The following is a 15775-nucleotide window of genomic DNA, read 5'->3' as shown; positions in this document are numbered from 1 at the left end:
TACTTTTTACTGAATTTTCAATGATGCACAATTCTTGTCAAAGTACTGGCAGCTATTCCTGCTTCCGTGAAACGATAGACTGACACTCGGACAGTGAAACTATCAGGGAACACTTAGCCTAGCTAATATGAGTTTCATGTGTGTCTTATCTTCAAATGCTTCTATAAATTATATTTTTGTCCTTGGAAAATGAAAGCAGAATGTCAAATTTTCCACAAATATAGTACATTTTGTCCAGTGGCCATTGTAAAGAAACAGCCCTTTTAATGATTTTACTCATTTGCCTCGAGAGCAGAGTGGTGATGTGAGACAGGTATTATTTGCGCATGACAGTGAGTGGCACTTCTAACTCACATGAGCTACGAGAGAGAACCAGAAGCACATCTGAGCATCTGTACCAATCTAAAGCAAGCAGCGGCCTATATAATTTTTTGACACAAGTATCTTTTGTTTCTTTTGTTATAAATGAAAAATTCCTGCTAGTAATCCCAATTTTTACCAAATGTAATGGTAATCTGATTACGTTGGGTTTTTGTAACTGTAACGGATTACATTTACGCATATACTGATAACATAATGCTGTTACAAGTATTCTGAATATGCATTTGCATTATAACTAGAACATATACAAATACCCCGATTTATGAACTTTGATTTTATATCATTTTTATTTATAGCCATATCTCTAATTTCTGTATTGGGCTTTGTGAAGTTACAGTGCTTCAAAAGGCAGTGGCTTTTGATGACCCCATCAATTTTTTGCTGAGAAATACCCCCTACTCATACTCTTTAACCTACAAAACATGTGTTTAAGCTGCTGTAAACATTTGATTGAAAATGTTTGCATGAATCTTTGTCCTTGTCTTTATTCTCTCCGTTTCTGATTGAGTCGAGACATACTCTTCTCCTGGGAGAGAAGCTGAAAATAGCATAGACTGCAAGTCAGGGGCTGATTGCAGCCGCCCATCCCCCGCTTCCAGCTGTCTATCATGATTTGTAGAACAAGAGGCTAAGGGAGTTTGATATCTACCGACACAAATCAAAAGGTTTAAATCATCGCACAGCAATATTTATGCACGCCATTAAATCACGCCAATGGCTGATATTGCAGCTGAACAGGCATGTTAAGAATTTTGCAGGACCACACAGAATAGTCAATTTCATATGGCAGATGAGGAAAATAATTGATGTATTAGTTTACGGTGATGCAAGTATTTTGTTATAAGTATTTTGTCATGTGATTTATTCGTGGCATGATTATATAAAACACAAAATAGCATGATTGAATCAGTTTATTGAATTAGGGACTGTTCTACATGCCACATCTGTTGTGGAGAGAAAGAGTGCTGCAGACTGCATAAGAAGATTTACATTCGAAGCATGGATGCCTGCTTGTCGCTATGAACCGGGCTTGGATGGGATATTGGACACTGAACCCATTTGGTTTGAGCAGCACTCTCTGCTCACCAGAAATGTACAACACAAACAAATTTTAGACAGGAAATGTAAGAACTATTGTCCTGCTATAGCAGGCCAGAATAATGCCTAGCTATAGTATAAACATTACAGTTCCAGGACTCTTGAAATTACATACCTTAAAACTGGACTGCAAAACATCATCTTAAATATTCCTCATGCCAAAATAATTTGCTCTGGAGAGCTGTTATGGACTCAGGAGGTGAGGTGTATGTGTGTGTGTGGGTAGTTCCAACATTACACAATAGTAAACCCTAAAATGAAAATTCTGTCATAATTTGCTCAACCCCATTTTGTTCCAAACCCCTATGACTATCTTTTTCTGTGGACCACAAAAAGACAAGTTTGTAGAGGTCACATCTGTAATTCTTGTACCAATCTGAACAATTGTACCAGTTGTTCTTTTTCCATGAAATTACAATAAATGGATGCTGAGGCTTTCAAGCTTCAAAAATGATGTCAAAGCACCAAAGTGATTCTTATCTCTCATTAAATATACACTGCCTGGCCAAAAAAAAAAAAAATAAATTGCATACTCTAATATTTTATTCGAACACCTTTAGCTTTGATTATGATTCAACAACCTTATGCAACGTCACAACATTTATTTCCGTCCAGAGTTGCATACATTTTAGGCAGAGATCTTGTATTGATGATGGGGGAGTCGAATCAATCCGTAAAAGTCTTCTCCAGCACATCCCAAAGACTTTAAATGGGGTTAAGGTCAGGACTCTGTGGTGGCCAATTTATGTGTGAAAATGATTCCTCATGCTCCCTGAACCACTCTTTCACAATTTGAGCCCGATAAATCTTGGCATTGTCATCCTGGAATATGCCCGTGCTGTCAGGGAAGAAAAAAAATCCATTGATGGGATAACCTGGCAATTTAGTACATTCAGACAGTAAGCCGACTTCATTTTATTGCCGCATAACGTTGCTGAGCCTAGACCTCACCAATTGAAGCAACCTCAGATCATATGCCAACATAGGCTTGTAAAGTGGGCACTATGCATGACGGTTCATGTGCTTCCCTTCTTACCCTGACGTGCCCATCACTTTGGAATAGGGTAAGTCTGGACTCATCAGACCACATGACCTTTTTCCATTGCTCTACAGTACAATCTTTATGTTCCCTAGCAAACTGAAGTTGTTTTATCCAATTTGCCTCACTAACAAGTGGTTTTCTTATGGCCACACAGCTGTTTAGTCCCAATCCTGTAAGTTAATTGTCCCATTGTGCGTGTGGAAATGCTCTTAATTTCACTATTAAACATAGCCGTGAGTTCTACTGTCTATTTTTTACGATATGACTTCAAGCGTTTTAGTGATCTGATCACTCAAGATTTTTTTTCCGACCACATTTCTTCCGCGAAGTTGACGGTTCACCACTATCCTTCCAGGTTTTAATAATGCACTGGACAGTTCTTAACCTGTTCAACATGAATCATGTTGAAAGAGCCCTGGTTATAGGAGATTCTATTCTGGTGCCAGAGCATCTGCTATCAGATCAAATTTACAAGTGCTGGCTAATGCTAAACGTAGATTTTCTAAAATTGTTATTCATGTCAGCACTAACGATGTCCGGCTTTCCCAGTCAGAGATCACTAGAGATAATGTTAAAGGGGTGTGTGAACTTGCAAAAACGATGTCAGACACTGTATTATGCTCTGGTCCCCTCCCTGCTCATCGTGGTGATGAGGTTTATAGTAGATTAGTGTCACTGAATGGCTGGATGTCTGAGTGGTGTCCGGAGAATAGAACAGCATAGGATTCATAGACAATTGGAAGAGTTTTTGGGGTAGACCTGACCTGCTAAAGAGAGATGGACTCCATCCCTCCAGGGAAGGTACCGCTCTCCTCTCTAGTAATTTGGCTCATAGTCTTAATAGTGAAGATTTCACTAACTAGGAAGCAGACAAACTGGCTATTCCGAACATCTGCTAGCTGCCCTGAGACATCACACAGGTCACATAAACTACAACACAGAGACTGTATCACCTAGATATCACACAGAGACTGTGTCTGTTCCCTGAACTACCAAACACAAGCCCCTCACTAAACAATTTAGAAAAAAATTTGATTACGATAAAACTTGAGAAAAAAAAAAAAAAACATATAAGATAAACATCATATAAAAGGTAGGGCTACTAAACATTAGATTTCTTTCAACCAACACACTAATTGCAAATTAAATTATTATAGATCATAGTTTGGATGTGCTCTGTTTGACTGAATCCTGGCTTAAACCGGATGAATATATTAGTTGTTATAAACATGAGCCTCGCTTGAAGAGTCAAGGAGGAGGGGTTGCTGCAATTTACAGTGAAGTTTTTGGTGTTACTCAGAGGACAGGATATAAGTCTAAGTCTTTTGAACTAATAATGCTTAATGCTACACCGTCAGATACAAATAAAAAATCTGTCATCTTTTGCCCTTGATACAGTATATAGATCACTCGGGCCGTATTCTGATTTCCTTGGTGAATTTGCACATTTTCTATCAGATATAGTAGTTAACTGTAGATAGAGCTTTAATTGTTGGTGACTTCAACATTCACATAGATAATGAAAATGACACATTGGGATTAGCATTTATCGATATGTGACAGGACCAACTCATCGCCATAATCATACGCTAGATTTAATTCTGTCATATGGAGTTGATATTGATACTACAGAAATTCTGCCACAGAGCAATGACATCTCAGACCATTACCTCGTCTCTTGTATACTGCGATCAGCTAATGTTACTCAATCTACACCATGCTATCGTTCAGGTAGAGCTATTCTTTTGACCACTAAAGACAGCTTCACTAATAATCTTCCAGATTTATCTCATATACTCAGTAAGCCAAAAAGTCTAGTTGAACTTGAAGTAATAACAGAAAATATAAATACAGTCTTCTCTAGCACTCTTGATAGTGTCGCCCCCCTTTGATTAAAGAAAATTCAAGAAAAAAAGCCCCACACCATGGTACAATGCTCACACTCATATTCTCAAGAGAGCAGCTCGGAAAATGGAACGCAAGTGGAAGAATACTAAATTAGAGGTATTTCACGGTGCCTGTAGTGTCTGTTGCTATAGACAGGCACTAAAAGCTGCCAGGTCAGCATATTTTAGCAAACTCATAGAAAATAACAACAACAATCCTAGGTGTTTATTCAGTACTGTGGCTAAATTGGTTAGGAATAAAGCCTCGACTGAACAAGATATTCCATTGCAGCACAACAGTAATGACTTCATGAATTTCTTTACTCATAAAATTGAAATAATCAGAATTATGCAATCATCTGTCACAGTACCACAGAAAACAGTGTCTCATAATTTCTCACAAGCAACATCAATCCTTCGCTGTCATAAGTTTTGTTAGCTCTTCATGACCTATCAAAACATCAAAAGCCACAACATGTATGTTAGATCCTATACCAACTAAGCTCTTAAAAGAGATCTTCCCTGTAATCTCAGAACGTCTTCTTAATATTATGAACTCCTCGCTATCCTTAGGACATGTCCCAAGAAACTTTAAAATGGCAGTTATCAAACCACTCATTAAGAAGTCACAGCATGATCCTGGAGAATTGGCTAATTACAGACAGATTTCAAATCTCCCGTTTATGTCGAAAATACTAGAAAACGTAGTGTACTCCCAACTAGGTTCATTTCTACAGAGAAATAGTATACATGAACAATTTTAGTCAGGATTTAGGCCCCATCACAGTACAGAGACTGCACTTATCAGAGTTACAAATTACTTGCTCTTATCATCTGATCTCGGCTGCATTTCTCTTCAAGTGCGTGACACCATAGATCACGACATTCTCTTGAATAGACTGGAGAATTATGTTGGTATTTGTGGACTTGCATTAGCATGGTTTAGGTCCTATTCAGCAGACCGCTACCACTTTGTCTGCGTAAACGAGGAATTGTCAAATCAAACAAAAATTAAGTATGGAGTGCCACAGGGATCAGCTTAAGGGCCTCTGCTTTTCTCCTTATATATGCTTCCCCTGGGAGATATTATCAGGAATCGTGGAGTAAGTTTTCCACTGTTATGCCGATGATGCCCAACTTTATATTTCTTCGAAACCCGACGAAATTTCACAATTCTCCAAATTAGCAGTGTATCAATGAAATCAAAGATTGGATGGCCAGAAATTTCCTTCTACTCGATTCCAAAAAAACCAACAAAAAACAGAAGCACTAATTATTGGGCCAAAAACCTCTAACAATAAGCCGTAAAATATAATTTTACTCTCGATGGATGTACGGTTAAGTCGTCTTCTACAACGAAGAACTTTGGTGTTATAAATCTGTCCTTTGAATATCAAATTTTCAATGTTTGTAGAACAGCATTCTTCCACCTCAGAAATACTGCTAAATTACGACACACGCTCTCTGTTGCTAATGCTGAAAAAAAATGTCATGCGTTCATGACCTCAAGACTAGATTATTGTAATGCGTTACTGGGAGGATGTCCTGCAAGTTCAATAAATAAACTTCAATTGGTTCAAAATGCAGCAGCCAGAGTGCTGACTAGAACCAAGAAATATGATCATATTAGCCCCATTTTATCATCGTTACATTGGCTACCTGTTAAATTTCGTATTAAATTTAAAAATTGTACTAACTACGTACAAAGCTTTGAATGGTCTAGCTCCACAGTACTTAAGTGACCTTCTGACATGCTATATTCCATCACGTTCATTACGATCGCAAAATTCTGGCCTGTTAATAGTTCCTAGAATATCAAAATCCATAAAAGAAGGTAGATCATATTCCTATTTGGCTCCTAAACTATGGAATAGTCTCCCTAACACTGTTCGGGACTATTGTTGTCAAAAGAACCGATACTTCGGTACCAAGTCGATACTAAAATAAAAAAGATGTAACAATACCAATGTTTCTGCAGTACCGGTAGTACCGACTCTGCAGTACAGGTACCAGCACGCAGTATGACTGACACACGACTGCTTTAAAATGCTCACAGGCTTATTTTGAACACGTGCTCTGTCACTTCTTTTTCACTGAAATGGAAAATTTATCAAATTATATGTCCTAGTGTGATTTATTAAACCGCTGAATGCTGCAATCTTAGCGTGGATGAGCTGCGTACTTTGAATGTATAAATCCGACCGCTCAAACGCTGGAAACGCATTAGACACTGAAAATCCTCCATGTTTGAGATGACAAAGCAGAGCACTTATCCATTGTGAACCATGCAGCACATGTAAACTATATATTTATATAATTAAATCACAGCATTTGTGTTTTAATCTCAACTCAACGTTATTTATATATCATTTAAAACAACAGAGTTAACCAAAGTGCTTCACAGTAATAAAATTTTAAACAAAACATTTCAAAATTACCACATAAACAAACACCAGTAGTCTAAACTACAAACACTCCAAAAGTGTGTCCTACATTTCATTTGTCAGACTCAAAGGCCAGAGTAAAGTGATGAGATTTCAGACATGACTTAGAAGTCTTCAATGATCACACTGGGCTGTGTTGCGAACTGTTTATCTGGAAAAGTGAAGCTTGCGGCAAAAAAAATCATAATAAAAGCACGATTCAAAATAAACGTTAGATGCCTGAAATGGAAGAAATTGTGACAGAAATATATAACAACTGTATAGTAAAATGTGATATTCACTGTAATAATAATAATAATAATAATAATAATAATAATTATAATAATCATCAAGCAATATATCTCAAGCAAGACTGCTGTTGAATAAAAGTAAAAAAAAGTTGAAAAGTTCCATTTTCACTTGTTACAAATTTTAAGAATTAATTGATTAGACACCATTTTGATGATGAAATTAAATTAAACTTTAAAACATGGAGTTTTGTAAAATTATTATTAAACTATATTATTAAAATAATTATTAGATTATTAAAAAAAAAATAAACAGGTGCGTTCAGAAGCACATTATCATATTAGCATATTTTTGCTCTGGTATCAAAATTGGTATCGAGAACCGTGAAATTTCACTGGTATATGTACAGACTACTGAAATTTTGGTACTGCAGACACACTCAATCAGTTTAAGTCTAGACTAAAGACTCATCTATTTAGCCAGGTATACACCTAATTTATCCATCAACTCATAATTAGGCTGCTTTAGTTAGGTCTGTCGGAACCAGAAACAATGATCATGATCTATAACTCTGCAAAAAACTGAATGGCATCTACGCTAATATTATTCTATTTGTTTCCCTGTCTCAACATCGGGATTCATATCCTGAGGTTACCAGAGCCGGCCAGATCCAGCTCCGTTCCTGCTTGGTGACGGACTCCACTGCTACGTGTCTCTGAGTGATGACGACTAAATGCAGCCGGTGCCAGCCAGACATCACTTCAGTCTATTATGATGGACTTCAGGAGATGAACTGATGCCAACTCCAACCAAAAGACATGGGATACTTCATATGCCACTGCCTGAACCTTGGACTTAGGATAGACCTCACCAAAATGACCTGCCGGTTGAACTGCGATGCACCTCACTGATCTCTGCCTGTATCACCTTGGTCTAATGATGGACTACACTCTTGAAATGGAATACATAGACTATCATTTAATAAATAAATTAATAGGTACATAATTAATCTAGTTATGATTATGTGCTTATAGCGGGATTATATCTATAGCCCCATATTGGTAGCTTTGGTGCTGCTGGCTGAAGTTTTCAGACAGTTCATTTCAACACCCTCCATAGTTTTAGCACATTTTAGCACAATGAGGACTTTTCAGGCAGTCCCTTAACCACCGTAGGTACAATTTCCAATGAATATCAAGGTTAAATTAATGATCTTGAACGATTTTGCAGTGACATCGTCATACCAGCTTAAATACAGGACAAATTGCCCGTATTTAAAGATGAAATGATGTGTCCTGTATCAAATCAATACGGGACGTATCATTTCATCTTTAAATACGGGATGATCCCGCATTTTATGGGATGGGTGACAACCCTACTTGGGAATTGCATTCAGACTAGCACAGTAATGCATGGAGCTAGCGCATTCAATGCTACATACGTAAAGAGACCTTGTCCAAAAAGAATAATTTGTAGCATTGAACAATTATTTTACAGTAATTGGACAGCTAATAATTAACGTCAGAGAAATGCAGCCTCTTACTTACAGTCATTTACGTAAACCTGGAGATATTAACACGATTCGACAAATAGAGGTCACTGTTACCCCAAACATTGCAAATGCACAGTTCTATCTTTCTAATTGGTAATTTGTACTCATGACAGAAAAGACCTTGCGACCCAGCAGACAATGATCTGCGACCCACTTTTGGGTCGGGATCCAGTGATGGAGAAACCCTGGTCTAAAGGACTAAAAATATTGACTTCAATTTTGATCTGTTCATCACATAAAGCTGTTGCATGGCTTCAGAACACTTGGAATACCTTGACATCCCCATTCACTTTAATTATATGGAAAAGAATGGCCAGGGTATTCTTCCAAAAATTTGTGTAATCTTCGGTGTTTCATGGAAGAAAAAAGTAATAGGGGTTTGGAACGACATGAGAATTAATAACAGAATTTTCATTTTTGGGTGAACCATTTCTTTAATTCTGTCACTCAAGTCCTTTTTCTGATATCTGCATTGTCAGAAACCAGCCAGGTTACACTGATTTGAGGCCTGAATTAGAGTTGTTTTCACAGATTTTTGCTGAACTCATGCTGGCTGAGCTCCAAGTAAAAATGGCAGAGGTTCTTATATTGCTTGCTCTGCTATATTTTCAGGGTCAGCTAAGAAAATATTAGAGTGGCTTTCTTGTTGACACAGACAGGCCTTTATTCACCTTTATCGAGTTCCTCAAGCCCTTCTGTACTCCCCCATCAGTCCCCTAGACTTACATTCTAATGCTGCATGGCCAAATGATTAAAGGGGCCCGGTCAGGGCACAGAAACAGAGAGACAGAGAAGGATAATTAGACCCAGATGGGCCAGTTCTACAGCCTCTGAATGACCTCAGAGCAAAGAATCAAGGACAGAGAGAAAAAAAAAAAAAAATAAATGAGTGAAAGAAAGAATTCAAAAGCAATGTGTACAATGGTACAACTGTGAGAGAAATCACTCAGTTAACTGTAATCGTTATCTCACCAAGTCGGAGTTCACAAAGGCGAAGCTGAGGGTCAATTGGCTGATGGAGTCGCCTCTTCTTTCTCCAGCAACGTGCTGGGTAGGTGTACATCTGACCTGCCGCCAACCCTGCAAACACACAGATAGTAGCAGGGTTTAAATAGGCTCTTATAGTTTTTCTTCTATTGACAGATATAGATTCAAGAGTATATGTGTGGTTATAAAGGTGTTTCTTCAACTATGGGCACTGGGATCCAGGTGTCTACATGCACGGCACAGTGCCATACAAGTGCACATAGCGCAGTTAAACTGGATTGCAAGTGGTTAGCAAATCCCAAGGTTTTTATGCTGAAATACAGCACACAAATGTAGCGCAACTGTTTAGTGAATTCATCCCATAGTATTATTTGCACTCTGCTTTAAAACAAAATGTCATTTTTAAGATTTCGGAGCCTTCGGTGTGTAAAGCTGGATAAGTCTAACTCACACAAATGCCCTATCTACATTCAAAAAAGTAATTACCCTTACTTGAATTGTAGAAAGTTTTTGCAGGTAATTTCAGTCAGTTTCATTGAGCCAACAATGAAGTTTAATTGGATTAGGTCAAACTAATGTATTATGGTTGTTTTAACTTCATTAGGTTCATCAAACTCAATTTACTAAGGTTTATTTAATTAATTCTTATGTTGGTCCAACTTAATTTATGAATTTTTTTTTCAATTAACACTTTTTATTAAGTGCCCCATTTTTTATTAAATGAATCTAAGTCGCCTAGCCTTTACATGACATTTCCTCGAATGCCGCTACCCTCCCAATATCTGTGCACCAATCAGGGGTGTTCACAGGCCCATTTTCTTTGATTGCCCAATACACAATCTGCTTTTAGTTGCTTGTAGTTACAGAATGGTCCTTTTTCAGTTACACAGATCAATGATTCACATGGTTTCAGTTATGCATTTGTCCTGTCTCTTAACAGTAAAAGAAAGAAATTGAGAGAGAGAGAGAGAGAGAGAGAGAGAGAGAGAGAGAGAGAGAGAGAGAAAGAAAGAGAAAGAAAGAAAGAAAAGATAAACACTGAATAAAAACATTCAATAAACACTAGTTTACCATGAAGTGTAGGGTGTGGCTATGGAGCTTTTACTACTTGCGAAACGCTGACTCTATTTGTGTCCAGTTCTCGGCAGGCATATTTTTCCATTTGGCAACTACTGTATGTCTAGATATCGCCAGTGTTTTGGTCAGGCAATAAGGAATGGAATGCTGTGGAAAGGCTATTGTCTTTTCTAAAAACCAATATGCCAATGCAGGTGTCTTCTATCTTATTCCAACGAAAAGTGTATAACATTGTAAAACAGCACCATTTGGTGGTTACATGTTACAAGCAGAAATCTACAGTGTTGCTTCTCCCTAAACAGTATACTGTAGTAGTACACTGTATTACTGTAATGCTAATCAACAATACATTGATATTGTGCTTTCTGTACTATCTGTTTTACAACTAAATATCTTAGCCTTTATCCTTAAACAAAGCTAGTTTTTAAGTGGGATTTGAATTGAGGCTTAGATGGATGTGTACAGTGCCAAAGTCTAACTTATCCAAATTCCTGTGTTGAGATCAGAAAAAAATGTGGAATGACTGGACATCATGCATTTTGCCAGTTTTAAACATGTGGAAAGATTTGGCTCACTGAAATTTCAGACTACAATACAGCACTCTAAAAACCTCTCCATCCAATGTGCAGTTACATTTAACATACATGAAATGAAAGCAATTTATACTGGCCCTATAAAGTAGCCTATCTGAAACCTTTTGGACACTTAAGCAGCATTTAAAATGTATGAATTTCCTTGCATTATATAACCAAATATCAAACCTTTTCTCAAAACTATATTTACTTATCTGAGCCATTTTTGTAATGTCTTTTAATCAATTGGTCTCAAGGTGATTTTTGGTGGATGTAAGTAGTAAGTTCCCATCAAGTTCATATAGGTGTCCTAACAGAATAACCACAGGTTGAACATTTGACAACCAGAAAGTGTCCAAATATTTTTTTCTGGGTTAATTTAGAAGAATATATCTATTCTTTTATAATTTGAAACCAAACAAACTTCTTTTTGTGAAATGTTTTGCTTGAAAAGTGTATTTGTGCTTCATTTCTGTACAAAATAAATGCCACTTGGTGATATTTTGTTATAGAATTCAAAGACATTCATACATTCTCAAGTCTCCAAATCCTTTTGGGGCAATTGTATGCATAATATGACAAAATTATGCTAGCACACCCCATCTCCTCATTAATGTTAATGTTATTAAGGGGAGTGCAGAATTTGCTACCTGGTCCTCGGTGACGCTTCTCCATCCAGATGTAACAGTTGTTCTGAGCAACGCCTGTCTGAGAGTCCAGGAAGGGCATGCGTACGCTGCGCTCTGCACACAAACGGGCATTGTAGCTGCGACAGTGCTCAATGGCCTCCTTGTAGAACTGGTCACCAAGTCTGAGAGAAGACACATTTGATCAGTCATCCTGGTTTTAGCAGAAACCATGTCTGTCTAATTCATAAAGACCATACTAGTGTGGATCCTGAAAACAGATTACCTTCACGTTTTCATAAGCTAGTCCCTCGTAATCAAAAACCTTAAAAATATTCTTAAACTAATAATTGACTGTCCCATAAAAAATCCTTAAAAATGTGGAGAAACATCATTGTATGCTAACCTCTTATACATTAGTCAGACTGTGGAGGTATTTTCAAAGTTTTCAAAAAGCCTGCTTAGGAAAAGATAAGGCATTTTTGTTGGCAAATACCAAATACACCAATATGCTTCAAACCATGCTTATGTTTTATTCTGTTAAGCCTCTAGGTCATGGCTTCTTTTCACGAGTCTGTTTTCCCGAAGTCTGTGTTTGACTTATGCACTTCAAAAGTTCCATTCTCAATAGTAAGCAGTATTTGAAGCTGAAGTGTTTAATTTCTGTCCCACTAGCATCACCAAACGGAATTTGAAAAAATACTGTTTTATAACAGGTTTTCCAAGCACTCCCCCCATCTGCTACTGGTAGTCCCGCCTCAAACTCACACCACTGGTTGAGCCAATGTTGCTGTGTCGGCTGGCTGGGATACTCAAACAAAGAGCAATGTTTTGATAGTGCTACAGTGTTTCACCTATATTTTTCGGGCAAATTAACTTGCTTATAAATGACTTTGCATATTACGCTAGTATTGGAGAAACTTACCCCATTCCCTAACCCCTTAATTGGCATCTAGAACCGACTACCAACTTCCATATTGAAAAACAGAATAGATACTTGGGTCAGCAGGCCTGGCCATCCTGCACAGCTTCTTTCCCCGTAAATGCCTCCTGTTTCGATTAGATCACCCTTCTCTGGACCAGAGGATAGACAGATATGTGAGGAATGTTGGGCTGGACAAAGAAGAGTACTACAACCCAACACAGTGACACAAAGAGCTTCAGTGTTTAAAGGAAAAGAGAAACTGAAAGAGTAAGCAGGAGAGAAAAAGAGCAGGCAGGTACGAAAAGCAAAGCTCTGAGAGATAGCTTTTTAAGACGACAAATGAGAGCACTAAAAATGTAATAGCCCATGGAAAAGTTTTATCTCCCAAATCAGCCCTCAAATTATGAATCTCATTGATTCTCCTTTAGGCAACCATCTTCAAAATCTCTAGATCTACGTCAACATTTGTAGACCTCCACTATTTACTTTTGCTCTGTTCTAAAACATATGGATTTTTCACACTTGTTTACACAGGATCATTATTAACCCAATTTTATATAATGTTATACGCATTAGGAAGTTTTCATTCTGGTGGAACTATAAGTTCAGATGTCAGATGTCGCTCATAACAACCAAATAATTTTCCACTGTAGAGCCCTGGATTGTCAACATGCTAATGCCAAACTCTATTGAAATCTATATGGAGAGTGAAGTCTCCCATACAGTGAGCTATTTATGTGGTGCATGGTGTTGCTGCCTTAGTAGAGAGTTCCAAATCAGTCACTTATGAGGTTCCATGACAGTTAGGATGCTGCCTTAAAAGGCAGCTGCCTACCCTTCTGAAAATGCCAGCTTAACCACCATGCAATTCCCATGCTGATCTAGGCTGGTTAGTGCAGATTTATTGCTGGTCTGTCTGGTGGAACAGCATAGCCATGTTGTTCACCAGCAAAACGTGGCTAGTGAAACTGGTTGACCAGTATGATTTTTCTGGTAATGCTGGTTAACCAAGAAATTCTTGGTTAAGGTAGTCCACAGGCCTTATTGGAACACCAGCACACTAACATCCCATGTTGTGGCATAGCATATCTGGTCACCAGCATTTAAAACACAACATTTGCTGGTGACCAGATCCACTGTTGTTGTTTTTCAGTAGGGTATGTAGGCAGTACAGTGAAGTAGCTCACTAGGTTTTACAACAGAGCTTATGTTTGTCCTTCAGTGCTCCCCCTTTCCTGGGTTTTCCTGTGAGCATTGTTTCTTTGCAATGAAATGTCTGTGCTATCAACTTCAGACTGCAGGAGTCATTATGTAAGTTGCATTGACATTTGGCATTATTGCACCCACAACCTGTGAGAGAACCACTATCACCATAATCATCAACATGCTCCACTGGACTAAACACCCCTGATGGCTCTCAACTGAAATTCCCTCTCAAGTATTGATATATAGTTACTTTTCGGTCCCTTAAGTTCAACCCAAAATGAAAATTCTGTTATCATTTACAACTCTCATGTGGTTCCAAACCTGTAGAACTTTGTTTCTTCCATGGAACACAAAACGAGATATGTTAGCCAGAATGTTGCCTCAGTCACCATTCACATTCATTGCATAAGGGATGCAATGAAAGTGAATGGTAACTAAGGCTAACATTCTGCCTAACTCAGTAGTGACAGAATTTTCATTTTTGGGTGAACTTTCCCTTTAAATAAAACCATAACTGTTCTAAGAGAAGACAAATGGTTACCTATGAGCAGCTGATGACTGTGTGTATCAGCACTATCTTAAGAAAAGAGCTTATGTTAAGAGGGCAACATGCTTCATACAGCCTCCCCCATATGAAAGCTCCACTATAAACATACCATGTCTTCACAGCCTCCCTTTTTACACTGGAAGCAAGGACCCTGGTCAACACAGTTGAGCAGTTATGTAAACAGTTAGACTTGCGTGTTGGTAGACACGTAATCTCTCTGCACCTTCCCTGGAGACATGGATAAATAGTCTCTTGAAGGTCATTCAGATCTTCAAACATTTGATGGTGATTAGTTATGGATTGGGGAGAATAGATGTTCATTTAATCTGTCAGAGTATTTGATTTTCACAACCCCATGGCATGAAACAGCTATAGATGACGCATGTTATACAAATACATTTTCTTCTAACTAGAAATTTGGAGAGTAACAGACACAAAAATGTGACTTTGGTCAAGTATGAAAAGAGTATATTTATCTCCATCTCCAAACATTCCAGAATATGACACTGGAAAGCCTTGAGGAATGTTTTAGAGTAAACAATTAGCTAGGTGTCATAACAGGGCATTGTGGACATCAATGCTTGTGTAAGCAGAGATGTTTTAATGACACAGACCAAAAGACTAAAGAGAAATGCACATCGAATGGAAAAAGTAATGTTTACGACCGAAATGTTTATGATAAGTGTCAGATTGTCACATCTAGATGTGTTGGTGTTCATGTCTTTTATTTTAAAGTTTAGTCATGTTCCTGTTCAGGTCATGTGGTTTCATGTCATGTTATTTCCTGTTTCCATGCCATGTTTGTTCCTGTTTCCTTGGTCATGTGATTACATGTTTCCCTCAATGTTCATGTGTCTTGTTTTGTTTTCATTGGTTTATTGTCTTGTTACCTTGTTATCAGTTCTGTCTTGTCATTGGTTATCATTGTCATGTTTCTCCCTTGTCCATGTATTTAAGCCTCATGTTTGACATTGTCAGGTATTGTGAATGTAACTTTGTTGGATTGGTCAAGTCAAGTCCATGGTTTTGTATTTTTTTTTTTTTTTTTTTCTCACATTGGGCGATTTCACGACTGATAATAAACTGCACTTGGGTTCATCACACATCATCGTCTGCCTATCATTGTCAGCATTGTTACACAGATAACCAATAACCGATTTTTAATATTTGCTTTATTTCAGCATTTTGACACAATAAATAAATA

General features: G+C 37.7%; 1 protein-coding gene across 4 annotated transcripts in view; it reads right to left on the bottom strand.

Annotated features, from left to right (window-relative positions):
• LOC127456740 (zinc finger protein DPF3) overlaps positions 1-15775 on the bottom strand; it is a 56344-nt gene that overhangs the window by 30539 nt on the left and 10030 nt on the right. For all 4 annotated transcript variants that reach the window (XR_007899877.1, XM_051725288.1, XM_051725287.1 and 1 more), the window contains exons 2-3: positions 11918-12078; positions 9604-9711 (exon numbers count right to left, since the gene is read on the bottom strand). Coding sequence is in view for 3 of the 4 variants with exons in the window: in XM_051725288.1 (XP_051581248.1) it covers positions 9604-9711; positions 11918-12078 (269 nt within the window). In the remaining variant the exon portion in view is untranslated. The remainder of the gene's footprint in view (positions 1-9603; positions 9712-11917; positions 12079-15775) is intronic.

Source organism: Myxocyprinus asiaticus, chromosome 19, assembly GCF_019703515.2.
Source record: "Myxocyprinus asiaticus isolate MX2 ecotype Aquarium Trade chromosome 19, UBuf_Myxa_2, whole genome shotgun sequence".
Lineage (NCBI taxonomy): Eukaryota > Metazoa > Chordata > Actinopteri > Cypriniformes > Catostomidae > Myxocyprinus > Myxocyprinus asiaticus.
The sequence above is the reverse complement of the archived record's forward strand: the minus strand, read 5'-3'. Positions and strand labels throughout refer to the sequence as shown.